Below are 19,456 nucleotides of genomic sequence, written 5' to 3' on the forward strand. Positions count from 1 at the left end.
GGAAGTGAACATGGAACTGACAGCAGTTACCGACCGCCAAGAGGAGTGGGTAGGGGAGGATGAACCTTGAGGCTGTTCAAAATTGCCAGCCACCTGAAGTGATGCCAACATAAAATAAAACCGAAATGAATATTACCTTGGGTCTACCAGACCCAACCTCACCATCGCAGGGTTAAGTGAACATAATTAATTTTAAATGTAAATGTTTCTTGATTACTTTGGTTTTCTAAACATTGATGTCAAAAAGTAGGAAATCCATTATAAGCTGTAATAGTATAAACCTAACAATATTATAAATGCGGAAGTGATTTTGTTTGTTTTGCTTTCACATGCAAACTACTCAACCAATTGTATTGAAATTTTACATGGACACTCTTAAGGTCCCTGAAATGAATATAGGACAGAATATAGGCCTATTCTTATTTAGAAAATCCCGCAGGCTACACTGTATTGTTCTCTAAAGTAACGAAAAGTCCAATTTTGGTCTCTAAAGTTGTGAAATATTAATAGAATGAGCCTGTCAAATGTAATCAATTGTTCTGTGTAAACATTGTTTGTTGTATGACAGCACAACCATATGTTTAATTAATTAAACCACTATTTTCTATTTGTTTTCATTTATATAGTGTGAAAGCATAGAGTAAGCTTGATAGTTTAGAGTAACTACACTTCTTATTAATTAAATAATTTCATTCTGTGTGCAACCACTGTTGAGCACAGATTAAAACAATATGTAAAACTATACTTTTAATTGTACATCTTTAGTAAACTTGTGTATGTATATATATTTTCTTGATCGGGTGACAAGGCAAAATCAACAATGGAGAAAAAGTACTAAGACCGGAGTAATTAAAATAGCTATAAATACACCTTTTGACAGATTTTCTTTATAGTGGCAACAAGGTAAACTTAACATTGGCATTGAAAATATAATTCACTTGAACCGGTGAAGTGGTCATGCACGTGCAAAGCCTATGAAATTGTATCCGAAGCTGCGGGTAACTACTAGTGCTGTAATAAGCTAGGTTACAATAAGAAATAAATAGAAAAAGAGAATATGGGAATCAATGTATAAAACTTAAAAAACTAATTTTAGTTTCTTGATCACCTGCAAAAATTGTTGATATCTAAATTTGTTGTAAAATGTGGTAAATCAGTGTTGTTTGTATTTGCAGGGCAAGGGCAAAGGTAAAGGCAAGGGCAAGGGCAAAAGTAGTATAAAGACTGAAGATAAGAAAGAAGTGACAATCGAAAGCTACCCAAAAATAGAGCCTCTGAAATGCTTGGATGTGTTTGCCGGTTGTGGAGGGCTGTCCGAGGGTTTCCATCTATCCAAGGTGGCGGACACTAAATGGGCTGTGGAGAAAGAAGAGGCTGCAGCACACGCATTCCGCCTCAACAATCCTAAGTGTACAGTCTTCACTGATGACTGCAATCTGCTACTCAAGCTGGCTATGAATGTGAGTACTCAAATAACCAAATATGACTTAGATTTGAAAAACCTCTAGTTGTAAGAAATCTCTGTGAAAACTAAGGAAAAGGTGACGTGACAAATTCTTTTCTGATTTGGATTCTTTTTCACTGAAACTTGGAATAAGCCTATTACAAATATTTTAGATGTTATGTGTGCATATACAGACAGTCATGGAAAAGGTTTGTAGACAAGTATTGTATTAGCTTATCATAATATAGAAGAAAAGTTAACCCAGGACGTTAAGTTTGAGATAGCCTAGTGTTTGGAACCAACCATGTCTTTGTATATAAGGTTTATGCTACATTGAATGCATTAACGAAACTCATAATAAAACTAATGACGCCAAAGTGGTCTTGGTTGACTAGCCTCCTAGGTATGATTTTTAAAAAACTAATAAACTTCTGAAAGAACTTAATGATAAGTATGTAAAAACTACTCTAGTGGAAGTAAGTCATTTCTGTTTGTCTGTCCGCAAGATACCTCAAAAACAAACTGAACTGTAATAGACTTGAAATTTTGCATGAAGCTTCATTTATACAGGGCTATCCAAATATCAGTGGCCACCGGTGTATTTCTAGATGGTTGACCTATTGAATTAAAACTTTGATGATCTTTGTAGGTTAATGAAACATGCTTTTGGCGTATACAAAAGTTTTCACATGCAACCCCCATATTTTACACATTGTTGGAAAGAGTATAAAAAAGACATTTTGGCACAAACCATAAGCCTCCATCTATCACTGTTCCAAGATGGCAGTTGCTAAATGGCGGAAATGGGGTTTTTTCAGTTATTTTAAAATGGATTTATATAGACTTGGTTTTTTGGGTGTTTTTTTTGTCTAGAGATGTATACATGATATCACTTTAACAAATTACCCACTCATTTCCAAGATGGTGACATCAAACAAGGGAAAAGGAGTTATCCTTTGTTCCCTCCTCATTTATCGGTGGATTTGAATGAAAATCTGTATCTGGGGTGTTGTTTTTTAGGTCGAGGAATCTGACATTACAGGGTTAAACAATATTACACTTATAGAAGGACCACAGTGCATGGTGAGCTGGACATAGAGTTAAGGAGCTGCTTACATAGTGTGCGGACAAGAAACAGAAACAGTCAGATAATTTAGCTCTATTTTCTCTGTTATTTGCTTAAAAATACTAAGTAAACTTTGACAATGATTGTTTAAATTATAATTGAGAGTAAACATATCTAATAAGTTTCGATCTTCTCAAATTTATGTCAGAAGCTATATGCAATATAACATTGAGTGATAAAAGGATCAATTTGTATCATTTCAGGGTGAAAAATACAACAACAAAGGACAAGTTTTGCCCCAGAAGGGTGAGGTGGAATTACTTTGTGGAGGACCTCCCTGTCAAGGCTTCAGTGGGATGAACCGTTTCAACTCTCGCCAATACTCTCTGTTCAAGGTGGGCCACATAGGAACATATTAGTTCTTATCTATCTGTATTAAGTTATTAACAGTTGTTTTAAGAATCTGTAGTTATTTAAACCTTTATGAGCCACAGTTAGTGGAAATAAAACTTTTTTCCGGACCTGTAAAGCTGATTAAACAAAATTTTTTAATATCAGAATAAATTGAAAAAAATGTACAGTAGAGTGTCAATAATGTGGGTGTTGAAAATCCAGATCCTCAATAATCTGGATTTGATTCTGGTGAAGACTGAAATACAAATATTCAGAACTGTATTAGTTAATTTTAATCTTGCAAAGTGCTACGGATATGAGCTGCATGTTGGGTGTGGCAGGAGAGGCAGTGATGTTAGAAACATTAAGATCACACAGTCAGCACTCTTGGTATCCTTCCTCCCTTATCTACCACTGCCCCCCCCCCCCCCCCCCCCCCAATGTTCTGGCATGAACCTGGAGTATTGATCTTAAACTGATTATTAATTTTACACATGTTCATGATGAAATTAAGGCACTGATTGCTCTATGAAGTAATGTCATAGAGATCTCTACAGATAGGTTTAAGCCTGTGGGTACTCTTCCACCATATAAATTCCTAATAAGTAGTAAATATCTAATGATTTTTATAAAGAAAAAAGTTTTTCCCTGTAAAAGGATTTTTACATTCATTAATATGTTGTTTGTTAGGACCGAATTGTTTTTCTTTGCTGCAATAATTATCTGTATGACCATTTAACCTTTTATTAGTTAAAAATAATGGACAATGTAACTTTAGTGTGTTTAAAAGCAAGTTGAAGAAATGTACAGTTTAACTTGATCCCTCTGTTTTCAGAACTCGCTGATAGTATCCTATCTGTCATACTGTGACTACTACAGACCGAGGTTCTTCATATTGGAGAATGTGCGCAACTTTGTGTCGTTTAAGCGTAGCATGGTGCTGAAACTGACCATGCGCTGTCTGGTGAGGATGGGTTACCAGTGTACCTTCGGCGTGCTGCAGGCAGGCAACTATGGAGTGCCCCAAACCAGGCGGAGGTTAGTGACATCAGTTGATTATTTTTAATATTTAGTAGTTTTTAGCATTTTGAGTGGGAGGAAGATTAACCCTTTAAGCGTCATGAAAAATTAGACCTGATCTTGGATAAAGTTACAATTTTCTTAAATTTCCAATGTGTAAAGTTAAATTTATTTTCGTTTCTGTATGTCAAAATAGAGTTATTTAACGGTAAATAAAATTTGTTTAGCCCTTTTTGGATTTCCTAGGCTAATTTTTAACTTTTGAGAATATCATAGAATAGCAGTGTAGTTGTCACTAATATTTTTACCATTTATTCAGTAAGTATGGGAATGAAACACAGTTTTATGGATAAACATATACTATATTACAAACCAATAAAATTAGAAAAATACAAAAGTAGACAAAGAGTGTTTATTTGGTGGCGGGCTGTCACAACTGACATTCCGTGCGTCTCCCGCAAGCCACTGTTATCGCGTGGACTTTGAACCTTTTTTTCGCTCGGCAATCTGTAGGACGGCTTTGCGGGGCTTGAATTATGTTTCTTGCTTTCTGATAACATCCTTATGACCGTAGTAAAATATTAAAAAGTTTGGGGTTAACCAAGTAATTGCTCAGAATTACCAAATCTTCAAATTCCGAATCGTCTGGATTCGCCATTCACACGAATAATGGTAAAAAACACTAAATAAATACTGGAAACTGCTGTATGTAATATGAATAATTTACTTTAAAAAGAATAGGACACAACAGAAAATTAGCGATAACCGAAATACATGTGCGTGTACCGGACGCTTCTCACTAACTAACTGGCTAGATGCCTTGACGGGAGCTCCCGTCAATGACTTTGTGAAAGGCGCGGGGCCACGCCCGCTAGACAGTGTTTGGGCAATTAGAAGCAACTGCCACTCCCATTGTAACAGAATTCGAGGCAGGGCAACCCGTCTGTATGTCGCATGACTACTAGAACCATCTAGCAGCAAAATATTCAACTAACATAGCAATAAGAAAATAAAGAATGCAAAAACGCGGATCCACGGCAATAACGTTTTGAGCTTGTAGTGGCCCTCCGCGGATCCGTGTCAATAACGCTGGAAAGGTTAAAATTTAATAAGCTATTGGAGAACATTAACGCTTTGGAGATCTCGAGAGTCCATCATTGGTGGTTTAATTAAAGGTTGAAATGTAGAATGGACATATTATTGACTCCAAAATTCCTCAATTTAAGATGGTTCTTGTTTGTTTGGTTTTCTTTTACAAGATTTTGATATTAATGCCTCTAATTTCTCAAAACTTGTTTATTTATATTTAATTTTTCTGATAGGCAATTTAGTTATAAGAAAAAGTTACGTTTGCCCATTGCATTGTTTTAAGTGCTTAAAGACAACACAAATTTCTTGATTTCTTGAGTATGACAAATAGTTTTTAGTTATATTACAGTATCTAGTTCAGAGCTGATGACTATGCAGCATATAAAAATTAATGATAATTGTAATGAAGTCTGATCACAATGAAGTACAGCAAAAAGTACAAGCAAGCTCAAACCTTGAAAAAATTCTTATATAACAAAGAATATCTGGTGTATGTATATAACAGACGAATCTTAAAATAAAGATGTTTAAAAGAGATTTTCCTATTTCTGCAATAAACACTGGTAAAATCAGAATTGAATTGAACTATATCTAGTTAATAATGTTAACATTTGGAATTAAACATTCTGTAGTATTGATATCATTCTTGTTCTAATTGTTCCAAAATATTCTTTAATGATTACAACATGAATACTTTACTTGTAAGATTGATGAATTGAGATAAACAGTTTCTTTATGTAAGTTTTCTTTTTTGCAGGGCAATAATAATAGCGGCAGCACCTGGGGAGGTATTACCTAACTACCCAGAGCCAACCCACACGTTCAACCCGAGGGCGACTCAGCTCACCATCATGGTTGATGACAAAAAGGTACCCAGCTATTGTTACTGTTAGTTGTAAGGTGAAAATTCACCCAGCAGGGATCACTTCTGGCTGGTTTATACCTTCCAGTTGAACCCACTACTGGGCAAAGCAAAAACCGATGTGTCACTTAAATCTGGGCAACCTTATGGATGTCCAGGAGCGACACATCACTAACCGCAAATGTTGAGATTCTGGGGTTCATGGGCAATTCGTTAGGTCTAGTCTGTTGAGGGAGATGACTGTTGGGGTTTGTTCCCTAACCTCAGAGGTTCTTGCTAGCCTCACCAAGAGTGTGCCACCCCCTGCCTACTTTGGCTGGAGAGACTGGTTCAGAGCTGGCCTCCCCTTCTTCCGGGGAGACGACTTTGAAATGTAGTGCCCTAATTCTTCCTCATGGATCTTGATAGGAGGCGGTCCGTACTCCCTAGAACCTTACCCATACTGAATATCCTGTCACTCCGGAAGCAGTGCAAAGGTTCTTACAGGACTAAGTGCAATTTATAAGCTTCTTGCCGTAAGAAGAAGAAAAAAAAGTGGAAATTGGTCTTGACTGAAGATGAAACAAGGTTCTGTAGACACAAGTCCATCTCAATCTTCAACTTCATTGATCTTGAGGTAGTGCTGCTTGGTTCCCTATACATAAAGTCAATGTTTATGGGAACTATAGTCTTGTGAGCATTAATAAGAATCAATCCCAATTTAAATGCTACAAGGTTTTAATGATGACCTTGTGCTGGAGGGCAGTATTAAGGTAGCACAGTTTTATTAGTTTATGGTTAGAAATGTGTGAAAAAAAGAAAAGTTTGTTACCTTTATTTAGATATAATGTATTATAAAATCCACTTATAAATAGGTTTTCTTCAAATGCTCAAAGGTTTTGTACAGAGAAAAATCTGAGTTTTGCTCTCAGAGCATGGGTGGAATCTTTAGTTGTCTTAACGTTTCTCATTCATATTTGTTGTCTACTTCTGTGTCCAGTTTTCGTCCAAGTGCCAGTGGGTGGACTCTGCCCCTCTGCGCACCATTACTGTGAGAGATGCCATGTCGGACCTGCCAGAGATCAGGAATGGAGCACACACGGAAGAGATGCCGTACGGAGGAGAGCCTGAATCACACTTTCAGAGGCTGGTCAGAATCTTTGCTACCTTGTATTAAAAAAAAGTCTTATTTCACTTTTGGTGTTATCATGAAAACAAACTAGATTTGTTCGATATGGCACTTTGCACAAATCATTTAAGTCAGATTGTTTAGCCACAACAACATTTAAAGTCCATAGTAAACAAATGAAAGAAGTAATTTTGTTAGAAAATTATCACTTTATATTTGTTACTTTTTGTCACTGTCCAATTCATTATCATGAGACAGTTATAGTATGCATTTTATTTGTTAAACTGTAATGTATTAGTAGCAAGGTGAAATTTTATGTTCATATTTTAACAGGTTTTAGTGATTTATTTATGAAGTTTCATTATTGTATCTACACTACCAATTTTCTAGACTTCAGACAATTACCTAGTGCACTTATGATATTTATATTATGGATTTTACATAGTAACATAAGTTAAAACTTAAATTATTTAGGAACAAACTTATGAGAGAAAGCCCATTTGTTTACAAAAATATTTAGATGAGACACAAAAAATGGCAACATAAAAATGTTATATAAAACTGGATTCAACAATATATTGGCTTTCATTGTAGCCTTTGCTGTATTCTCAGCAATTGTGTTTCATTTGTTTGTAAAATGGTTTATCAACAAAATATTTAATTTTAAACTGTTGATTAGTAAGATTTTATCCATGTTTAGAGAATTCTAGTAAGTTTTCTTGATGACATTGGTGTCATCTAAACAAAAATAAAATTATCTGCTTAGGAATAATATAAAGTAAACGGTTAATGTAAATCTAAAATAAATTTTATCTCAATTTCCTTTTTACCAGTAACTTATTTCGTTGTAATTTTAATTCAATAGTTTAATTATTTACAACATTCTGCATTTTCTGTTAATCAGACAATATATGAATGAACTCTCTTTTGCCAGGTAAAGCTATGACTACATAGTTAAAAAAAATAATAATTTCAGGACAAACACAGTAAAGATTATGATTAATGCGTATCTCTGAACAGATCAGAGGAAACCAGTATCAGCCGGTGCTGCGAGACCATATCTGCAAGGAGATGGCACCCTTGGTAGAGGCCCGTATTGCCAACATTCCCACCAGATCTGGCTCAGATTGGCGAGACTTGCCCAACCTGGCTGTGCGACTCAGTGATGGCTCTTACAGCAAAAAATTGTAAGTTTACCTGAGATTGTCAAAGACTTGATTTGGTGGTAAATCTATACCAAAGTGAATAAGAAATTGCTATTTTGTGTTCTTAATTTCTCACATCCATGCAGATGAGCAAATCCTGTCATCTGTAATAGTAGTTAGAGTAATTTTAGTACTATACATTTTGAAACAGGTTGTAGATTCAGTTAAATTACAGTATAATGGATTACACTTACTGTAAATTTTGGAGGTTTATCCAAATTAACTGAGTACCACCAAAATCTGAATTGGTAATAATAAATTAAGTAATAGCTTATTAGATTGAGTTTCATATAGTTGTTTACACTTTGATAGTTTTTAATTAGTTCAACACTCTGTACGGTTAGTGAAAACGTATTCAGCAATCCACGTTTTATTTATTTAAAATAATTCAAAAAAAAATTGAGGGGTCATCCATCACAAAGGTTATCAAGGTCATTGATATTAAACAGAACTTGCAGCTGTTACAGTAGTCTCCGTCTTATCTGGCTACCTCAGGACTGGAGGCCTGACAAGATAGCGATTTGGCAGAAAAAACCTTTGTCCTATAATGTCAACACACCACGAAAATTATATGAACTAAAACAAGATTGTTCAGGAATAGAGCAAAAGCATTCATATTGCATCAGGTCTGTTTGAGACGTAGAGTTCGTTCATTTCCGGTTGATCATGATCAGTCAAAATGATGTTATTAAGAAGTGGTTGGTTAAAGGATGTCTTATGTCTTGAAAACAGACTAGTTAAAGCACTGGACGGTTAAGAGTGAGGTTACTGTATGTATACTGTATACAGTAGCAAAAAAATAAACAGCTATTAAGTGTTAAGGAAAATTCACTTGATTCAAAAATTCCAACTTGTTACAACAGCAAAACAGTTCAGTTGTAAACAGTCACTTGCATAAAGCTATTGGTAAAATTACGTTATCCATCCCATTCTGTAAATTTTTCCATTTAATGTCTAATAGATTAAGAAAAAAGAAAAATGTCAAACATCAAGGATTTTTCTAGTTTATGGTAGTTTGCATGTGCAAACTCAACAATACATATTCATAACATGAACTTTTGGTAGCAAATGGAATTCTGAAGACATAAAAAAAATTTAATGAGGAAAACCTGATTCTAATATTCACTAACTTCAATCCATGCTTAAAATCTGATCTGGACTTCTGAACTATTACACAGTTACTGTAAAATAATGTTAAACAGAGTATTTTCAAAGTCAAAATGTTTATATTGTAAATTCATCAAGAACTAAAATATTGACAATTTATAAATTTTCAGTTTTGTCCAGTTTAAAATTATCTATCTTTGAGGAATTCACTTAGGCTGTAGTATGGTTTTCTTATTAACCATGTGCTTAACTCTCTTCTGAGTTTGTCTCCAGTGAAGTCCTTCATGAATGCAGGTAGTTGGTTGGTTTCAAAGCTTGCAGCCAGTATCTGCTGATTTATTTGACAGGCAGTTTTTAAATGTTGTTGATTGCTGTTCTCAGACAATACACACACCACGACAAGAAGAATGGCAAGTCGTCGACGGGAGCACTGCGCGGTGTGTGTAGCTGTGCTACAGGCAAGCCTTGTGACCCGATGGACCGTCAGTACAACACTCTGATACCCTGGTGTCTGCCCCACACTGGCAACAGACACAACCACTGGTCTGGCTTGTACGGTCGCGTCGAGTGGGACGGCTTCTTCAGCACCACCGTCACTAATCCTGAGCCCATGGGGAAACAGGTCAGAATCTGCTTTGTTGGATTTAAGCATGTTCTTCATTTTGTAATTAAATAGTACAAAATTGATTTTTTTAAACCCATTGCGGACAGCGGAAACCTCAGCGCTTGACAACCAGTGGACAGAGTCATTGGTGCAGCAACAACAGACAGTGTACAAAGTTTGCTTGCGGCAGTTCTTTATTTCACTAATTGCTATTCTAAAACATATTTTTATCCATTGTTTATATATTTCTTAGATACATACATCTGAACTAATTAATAGGAAACCATATTTTACTCACAGTTGTGAACAAAACACATGAACAACAGAACTGTTATTTGCAAACCAAACGGATGTAACAGAACATCTAAACTCATTCTACCAGATGTTTATTGTATTACTGTGAAAATAACAAAACACAAAACCTATGATGTATTTTACAATATTGTATAATTTATTTTTAACTCCTTTACTGCCATGCCTGTAATAACACAATGATCTTGCTTTTGTGTTCAACTGCTATGCTTGTATTTCCGTGTTATCACATTTCCAAACAGTTGGTTTCGACACACGACACTGTAAGATGATACACATTTGCCTCTAGTTCTCTTTATTTCAACTACTATACTCCACAGGAGTGCTGTTTTATTGCTCCTTCACTATTGACGGTCAACTAAAGAACTATTACAAAAACTATGGTGAAGTTATACTGAGACATTAGAAAGAGATTGTTGCTTTCTAGTTTTCCAAGAGTATCTTTAAAGTCGCAAGTTTTGTATTTTATATTTTGAGTGTGCATCAGTCAAAATATTACAAACTATTTGTACGAGTTAATAATGATAAGAACGTTGTATGAAATTAAATTCTTTTGGATGCGTAGTTCCGAGATAGGCATTAGAATTGTAATTTTTCTGAAAATGGTGACAATTAGATGTGGGCCCCCTTTTACCAAGATCTGAATCATGAGATTATGATGGCAGTTTGGTAAATGAAAATATTGCTGAAGTTGACCTATGGTGTAGCTTTGTGTGTCAATGTCTTGATTCACAGACTATTGCTTACTCAAAATCCAATAAAAGGAGCGAATTTTGTTCAGTTCCAACCAACACATTATTATTATTGCTCTACAAGCATGAAATGGTACCATAGCATGAGTATTGAATATAAATTTTAATTTATAGTTTTGGAGAAGTTTATAATTACTTACTTGTTATGAAAAGTAGTTATTAATTATAATTTATACCAAATTACATCAGTTTCACCTGCTTTTGTTCATTCTCTACTATGTATTTCGGGTATGAGATGCTTAATGTTATTTTTTTCCAATAAACCAATGGATTCAGTTGGAACTAGTGTACAAAAATCCTTCAGATAAAGTTTTGACTAGATACTGTTTATGGGTGTATTATAACTTTTATTCTGAAACATTTTGTGTCTGACTGTATAGGGTCGAGTCCTGCATCCTGAACAAACAAGAGTGGTGAGTGTGAGAGAGTGTGCACGGTCTCAAGGATTCCCGGATACCTACAGATTCTTTGGTGGTATCCTCGACAAGCACAGACAGGTGATCTATTACTATATCCATATAAAGTAATATTTGTACTGTGTCTACACTTTTGAATACTTTCATTTCCCATTTAATTTGGCACTGTTGCAATAGTAAATAATTTTTAATTTTACATCTAGTGGAATCTACTACAGATTCAAACTCTACCTTGACCAGAGTAATAACTTTTTAAATAATACAAAACAGACAGATAAATGTATATTCAAAGCCTTAAAAAAAATGAGTAATTTAGGCCAGCTGTATTTTAGTAGCACAAAAATCACTCTTTACAAATGCACACTGCCTTCTTTTCTCTTTGGTTGTATACAGACACTATTTCAGCCAGCTGTTGCAGCAGTGTCGTACAATCATATATACGAAACTGTAAATATATTTGTATATTTGTTTTTAAGTTTGTGTTTTTGATATAATTGGCATCTTCAGACCTGATAATAAATAATGTGATTTGAAAATACACTTGTTCATTCAAATGTCACTTAAGCTTTGTGCAAGTATTCACTAGTTTAAGTGGACTGTTGGTCCAGAGAAGAGAAATGGTTGAATTCTCTGAAGTGTTACTTACTGGGTTTAAAAACTTATTATTTAATCTAAGTCATGACACATCTCTTTAACCCTTTGAGTGCCAAGCGCCCCTGATTATGGGCAGTAATAGCAAGCGTAGTCGATCTCCTGCAAGTGAAGGGACCTTATTTGGATTCTATCTTTTGTCAATCGGATGAACCAAATTGAAAATGTTGATGGGCCTAATGATTTTGATGAATATTCTTCTGAGAGTAGTAATTTGGACATAATGGGCGACACCCAAAGCTATTTTTGGCCCTGTCGGCCAGGAACAACACTGACCAACCAGGGACTTGTGAGGTTGTAATGTAATGTAGTAGGCCTAATATAAATCTCTCTTTGCTAGGCATAATAAGTCTCATGATGATGGTAAAGATCCCCAGAACAGGGCACAGGTTGTGCCTAGACATAGTGGCGCTAGAAGAGCAAGGCGACATAGTCCCGAAAGTAGTGATCGGGAGGAGATTGAGATTGAGAATGACTCAGATGTTCAACATTCTTTTAGATTTAATGAGCACTCTGGACTAAAACACTCCCCTCCATGTAATTCATTTCCTATAGAATATTTTTAACTTTTTTTACTATAACTTTGCTGAACACTTGTTGTTGAAACCATCAGATATGCTCCAAATTATTTTCAGTTTCGTGGAAATATTTCACCATAGAGCCGTTTTGCAAAACTGGGTAAGAGTCAACCTTGCTGAAATAAAAAGATTTATTGCCATTTTGATGAATATGAGTGTCTGTCAGAAACCACCAATTGCCAGTTGTACACATCACAAAATAATCCTTATCAGAAACAGGTTCTAGCTTTTGGTGAAATTTTTGTCGCTGTAGACTTGAACTTTGGCCTGCCGTGGTACCTCTGATTATGACCCCCCACGCAAACCGTAAATTTAAATTTTACTATGTGCCTTTTTGAAAACTTTAAATAAATGAGCCGTTAATGGGAATAAAAAAATGTGACTCTTAGCCAAAGAAAAAACTACTGATGGAGCATAAAACTTTGGGGTGTTGACTGTTTCGACCATAAATATATTTTTACAAACTTTTTTACAAGGGGTCAAGGTATGAGGAAATCATTAAATGAAATGAAACTGAATCATTTGGCCAGGGATATAGTATGATTAAATATCTTTGTTAATTTTCTGGGAAAGGGGTCATCATTTATACTTGGAAACTTTTTTTAACCTCTAAGAAATGGCCAGATTTTTTTTATTTTATTAATGCATTTGTTACTAAACTTTGTGAATTTCCAGCTTTGAAAAATTTATATAAGAAAGGACCACTTCTGATGACTTAAAAAAGGAAATCCAGTCGATGCATCCCAATGTGTACTGATCTCATCAGATGTAAAGGCAATGAATGTTGGTTACAAACACCAAAAATATTCAGCAAAGTAATAAACAATTTTAAGCCTCAATTGGTAAATGAATATAATCATAGAAATGGGCAAGGTTGATGAAACAGATCAAATGTTATATTCCTACCTTTGGCAAATAAAGAATTAAACATTGGAAAAAGGTAGTTTATAATATTTTTGGTAGGATGATAGTTAATTTCTTACATACTCTGTATACTCCCTCTCCCAACATTCTGCTGCAAGTTTTGTTCAGTGACAAGTAAAACATGTACATATTTAAAAAGTGAAGCTTTTATATGTAGACTAGTTTTTAGAAAATTGTGAACAGTTTTTACATAAGTGACTAATTAAAATATAAATTGCACTTACAATATAAGATGTACACATTCTTCCTGTGTGTTCAGTTCTTTTTGTTTATTTTTCTTAAAAAGTTTGTTCCTGTGACGAAATAAACTGTTAGCATTTCGTTTTTAGAATTATAACCCTATTAGATAATTACATATTATTATTATTAAATTACATAAGATTCTGTGTTGTTATTTAAGATTGATCTCTTATTAGACTTAACAAAATATTTCTTCTTCAACGTTGGTAAAGCAATAAATAAACAGTTTTGACATGGATTGTAAAAAAAGTTTTTCTAAGTGAGCTTTTTCTACATATTTGTAATAACATTTTTAGGGTTTATTATGGTTAATGTACACAATCAAAATGATGTATGTATTATTTATATGCTTAAACATTAACATTTGGTAAAGCAATAAATAAATAGTTTGACCTTGGATTGTAAAAATGTTTTTCTAAGTAAGCTTTCAACATATTGCAATCACATTTTCAGGGTTTATTATAAATAACATACACAATCTAATGACGTATGTATTTTTTATATGCTTAAACAATTACTGAAACATAGTTATATACATTTAAACATTTTAAAAGATTTTGTTATTACTAAAAACAAAATTGAAAAATTACGAAAACTTTCATTGGATTTTTACATTGTAACTAGTTAGAGAAACATTCAGTGCATACTTTTACGTTTAAAATTATATAATACAAAATTGTATATTTATATATGAAATTTACGAATATTCTAGTAAATCTTATGAAAAATCCAGCATTTATACTTTGCATTTCTCAATACACACCAGCAAGTGCTGGCACTGCTCAGACAACTCTGCTTCTCTCTTCTGTGCACTTTTCTCTCACAAATGTCTGGCACTCAAAGGGTTAAAATTTTTGATCATATTAAACATACAGTGTTTTTGTAAAACTTAGAATTTTGGTCTGTTCTTAGATTGGAAATGCTGTACCTCCACCCATGGGAACCGCAATTGGGTTGGAAATCTTGAAGAGTGTTGCAGTTAAAGATTTGCAAGAGAAGACTTCGATGGAAGTGGAAGATTCAAAGCATAATGCTTGAACATCTGTACAGTTTGGAAGAGACTATTTGGAAATTTCTATTCATTTTTTAAGGCAACAGTTACCAGTTCACATCAAGTGCCTTATTCATTAATCGTGCCTGACATATTAAGACCAAGTCTCTTGCATGAGACCAGTTCTCTGAATGTAATGTTATTTCTTCATTTTTATTCAAAACAATCAAATTGTTTTTTTAATGGAGCAACTGTAGTGAATGTTAGTTTGGTTCTGTATGAGTATTTATCAACAACAAGCATAACGATGCATACATTTATGATGATCATAAGAACATTGTAATTAATTTTAATACTTTGACTGACGTCACTCGTAAGTGCCGTTTTTAATAGCTTTTCATAAATGAAATATCTGTAATTTTATCTATTATTCATAATTTGGATTTTTAAATTGCTTATAAGCGAAACACATTATGTAAGAGAAAGAAAATAATTTTTATGTTTACAGCAGGTAAGTAAAGTTTTGAAGTTTAACATTCCAACACAGTTTGTATTATAGGTATTAATTAAGGACGGTGGTATTCTATTTATTATACAGTAAAAAGAAAGTTCGTTAATGTTAACAGTATTGTAGAACAATTTTATCATGAGTTGATCTTTATATAACAATGTTATGGACCAGTGATTGTGTTAAAGCAAACTGTATTTATTCTTATTATGATAGAAGTAATATAAATAATTTTTAATGGTCCATATTCGTTTCTCTATCGCATGAATATGCCGTTAGTAAGGGGGAAAACACTTTCGCTCATTTTTATTTATTTGATTTCTCATCAGGTATGAAATTTTGATTGTTTTTTTTTTATTTATTAAAGTTAATATTATTAGTGGTAGATGTTGTTATGTAAGTTTTTTTATTGCATATAGTATACAATTTTTACAACAACTTGTAATTTCTCATCAGTTGACTGATGAGTTGTTGCATTAAAATCTTGTTCTGCAATTATGTTTTGCATGACTGATGTATACTTTTATTGTAAACTGTTATGTATTATAAACTAAACTTGTATTAAATTAAAATAGTATTTACAATCTGATTCACGGATATTTGTCCAAATTTCCTTTTTCCTTATAAAAGACTCTGTTGTTTATAATGTCTTATTCAACAAGCGAAGGAAGAGGTTTCACAACACCAGGTATATTATGTATAGCCTGCCAGCTGTTGTAAAGTTAAAACATTGATGTCAACTGAAAATCAAAGACAGATGTAACTTTTTGGGTTAGTAGATCTGGTTTTCTGTTTGATATTGTAGGGTGGTCACCTGACAGGATAAAACCTGCAATAGCAGGGAATTTAAAACAGCTGGAAAATAATTTTTGTTCTAAAAAAAAAACTTAAAATGAGGATTGGTAATATATGTGTAGCCATCATATACTTGTGAATTCTCTTGAGGAAAAGAAAATGTGGTAAGTAGCACATGGTATACAACCACAATTAACATTAACTATTCATAAAGTTAGCCAAGTACATGTGGAATGAAAACTATTAAAAACCTTGCTTACTTTATCTATGTTTTTATAAAAAGATGACCAGTTGAGACCAAGTTGGTAGTCAAATAGAAAAGCTAACTCCTAATCTTACTTCATACAGCGATTTAGTGCAACAAAACCATACGTTGATAAGTAACTTGCCTAATAAAAAATATAGAAAAATCAGCAAATAACCAGTGTTTAAATGGTCGCAAATTTGTATCAATCACATTTCCTTTTTTATCTGCAGGCTGTTTGCCACAGTTTTTAACCCTTTGTGCTCGAGTGGTGGCCAGCACTGCTAGTCATTCCTGTTTCTATATAATGTTTCCCAAAAGACAACATAGAACATGAAAAAGCTGTTTTTGAATGGCCAGCTTTGCTGGAGATCTTCAGGGGCCAAGCAAATTATGACGGAGTTGGGAAACGAATGGAGATAGCCAAGCTGTGTTATCCATCTGAAGGTTAAGGGTTAAAGTTCATTTACTGGATGGGCAGAAATTGCATCAAAACTTGAGCTGTGTAGATCCAAACAATACAGTATGTAATTATTTGACATGTTTGGTTACACAAACCTTGTATATCTAGATTATAACATCAATATGTAAGATGGCAGTAACAGAAAAGGAAACAAACAGAAAGAGCAAACAATGCTGCAATCACTATCAGCCAAATAACAATGAATAAATATGAAAAATTGTAACAACATGTGATCAGTCCAACATGCATTATTGTGCTACTTTTGTAACAAAACTGTACTATCTACAACTAAGTTATCATGTTTGTCAACTACAAATTGGTAAAATGCAGTTGTACAGGTACATAAAATGCGAGGAATATAACTAAACATAACAAATGCACTTAACCTATAACAAAACAACTGGTAATGTGGTAACAGGATCATTGACTAACACATAAAAAATAAGCCCAGTACAAGAGTATAAGAAAAATAAAAATGACAATATAAACTGAAACCTATGAAGATAATACTAATTTTAAACGTGACAGGGATGAAAGTAATAACACACGCTTTGAACTGTGATGGAAACGGCAAACTAGGTGTCGACTCGAGACAGGAGCAGATTATGACACTTCTCTTGAAGGCCAGGAACACCAGGTTCACAGAAGAAATCGATCTCCAAGGACACGTTCCCCAGTCTGACCATCCATGGAAGAGGGAAATGGTGTAAGTAATTTGTACCATAGTGTTTCCTGAAAAATAGGTCACAAGATATTATCCGACAAGGAACTCGGCTCGGTACTTCTGATGTTGCCACTCAATAGTCTTTATAAGACGCAAATATCAGCTACTTCACGATGAGTCTCGAGAGAGTCCAGTCTAAACCAAGAGGAAATCTCAACCACTTTATAAATCAGAAAATGAAAGCCGAGAACACCAACAAGTCTACAAAATCGCTGAGTTGCTTCAAACCTACCACAATGACTCCCGAGGTAAGGTGGTCATACTATACTACAATATTCCAGGCATTGTCACACGAGGGAGTTGTAAATCAGAAGCAGTGATTTGGTGCTTAAGGATCATGGACCTGGAATAAGAACCCCATTGATCTGTTGGCCTTATTGCATAAATTATATGTGACTCAGGGAGGATGTAATTGTTGAAGGTCACTCCATAATTGCGAATTGGAAGTCCACACAATGCTCTAGAGGTTCAGAGTTAATTAAGTAATTGTGTAAGATAGGACGAGAAATCGTATGAAATTTAAGGACCTTGCATTTAGCCAGGGATCTTGAGCCCAAGAGATGGGTTCATGCTGCTTGGCTTATGTTTTTGGGACACGAAACCTGTTTTTGGACATTGCTCTGGCTAAATACTTAATCTGAAACTATGAGTTAAATTATTCAAGCACCTGTGATAGTCCTAATGTAAATTGAGATGTATCTGATTTTCAAGAAGAGATCTTTATAGCGGTCATTAAATAAATAACGAGACAAATTGCTAACAAATTATTCAATCAGTATTAAACTTTGGTTACTTTTCAACATAGTTTCCAGCAACACTTATACATCTTTCTGCTAACTTGTAAATGCCCTTGGCATAACATTCTTTGGGTTGATCTCGAAACCACTTTTGCACCTGATTTCTGACCTCTGCAATGAATTGTATATGTTTCCGGCAGATGGCTGTCCTGAATTTTTTGCGAATGGGAGAGGTCGTTTGCTTCCGTTCAAGGCTGTTTCATTTTGACTCTGGCTCATATTGTGGATCCATGTTTCATTACACGTTGCATTTCTTTAAAGAACTTCCTTCAGTTGCATACTGATTTTAAATCCTGTTGATTGATTTGAAGCCGGGTTTCTTTGTGAATTCCCGGGAGTAGTTTGGGGTCCCATCTTGCTCAGGTTTTCTTGTACTGCAGCTTGTGAATAGTTTTATTAGCAGTTTCAACATTCCCGTTTATTTTTACACTTAATCAGGTCAATACTAATACGCCTATAATCCCAAATTAACTCATCAATCTGAGTGCGCAACTGATTTGGAAAAGACAAATTTAAAGAAAATGGTAAGGCATGGGATATTAATGATTATTGATATATAAATTGTGGAAAAAAATTGTTTTTATAGAGATGTATCGTAACATATGTCAGATTATTGATTACTGAACCAATCTGGAAGCATCAAGAGTTCATGAACCTAATAGACTCAGAAGATGGAGAGGGGAGCTGTAATAATGAACCATTGTATTAGGTGATTGGTTATGATGTTACAGCTTGCAGAGGCTGATTTAGGACCAATGGTTCTCTTCAGTTTCAGCCAAGGTTGCTTTAGATGTAGGTATCTGATTTCACGCTAAATGGTAGGAGGCTCAGACTGGCAGGCGACTAGATGTATAGTTGAATGTGTCATTGAATGGAAGGGAGTTAGAAGTGGTAGATGGCTCTCTGGATTGGAAGGCACAGAAAGATGGCAGGTGATTCAATATCAGAGATAGCTGTAATGTAGACTGCTTCGAATTCTGAACACGGTTTGTAGGCCTCTAGGGCAGGCAGCTAAAGTGTATAACAAAGTAATTTTTAGATTTTGGCATGTAAGAAAGAAATAAAAGAGGAACTTATAAGTCAAGGAGACGACTGAAGGTTAATGAGGAATGGTTTCAGTGGCAGGGATCAAAAAAAGATTTTAGGATGAAGGAATCATGGAC

General features: G+C 34.4%; 1 protein-coding gene across 1 annotated transcript in view; it reads left to right on the top strand.

Moving 5' to 3' along the window:
- LOC124364908 (DNA (cytosine-5)-methyltransferase 1-like) overlaps window positions 1–15,859 on the top strand; it is a 49,053-nt gene extending 33,194 nt beyond the window's left edge. Inside the window, exons 20-28 of the mRNA XM_046820716.1 lie at window positions 1,176–1,460; window positions 2,774–2,905; window positions 3,739–3,941; window positions 5,770–5,881; window positions 6,854–7,003; window positions 8,003–8,169; window positions 9,676–9,916; window positions 11,343–11,459; window positions 14,684–15,859. Of these exons, the coding sequence (XP_046676672.1) occupies window positions 1,176–1,460; window positions 2,774–2,905; window positions 3,739–3,941; window positions 5,770–5,881; window positions 6,854–7,003; window positions 8,003–8,169; window positions 9,676–9,916; window positions 11,343–11,459; window positions 14,684–14,809 (1,533 nt within the window). The 3' untranslated portion in view covers window positions 14,810–15,859. The remainder of the gene's footprint in view (window positions 1–1,175; window positions 1,461–2,773; window positions 2,906–3,738; window positions 3,942–5,769; window positions 5,882–6,853; window positions 7,004–8,002; window positions 8,170–9,675; window positions 9,917–11,342; window positions 11,460–14,683) is intronic.
- Window positions 15,860–19,456: the final 3,597 nt, after the last annotated feature.

Source organism: Homalodisca vitripennis, chromosome 6 (genome assembly GCF_021130785.1).
Source record: "Homalodisca vitripennis isolate AUS2020 chromosome 6, UT_GWSS_2.1, whole genome shotgun sequence".
NCBI lineage: Eukaryota > Metazoa > Arthropoda > Insecta > Hemiptera > Cicadellidae > Homalodisca > Homalodisca vitripennis.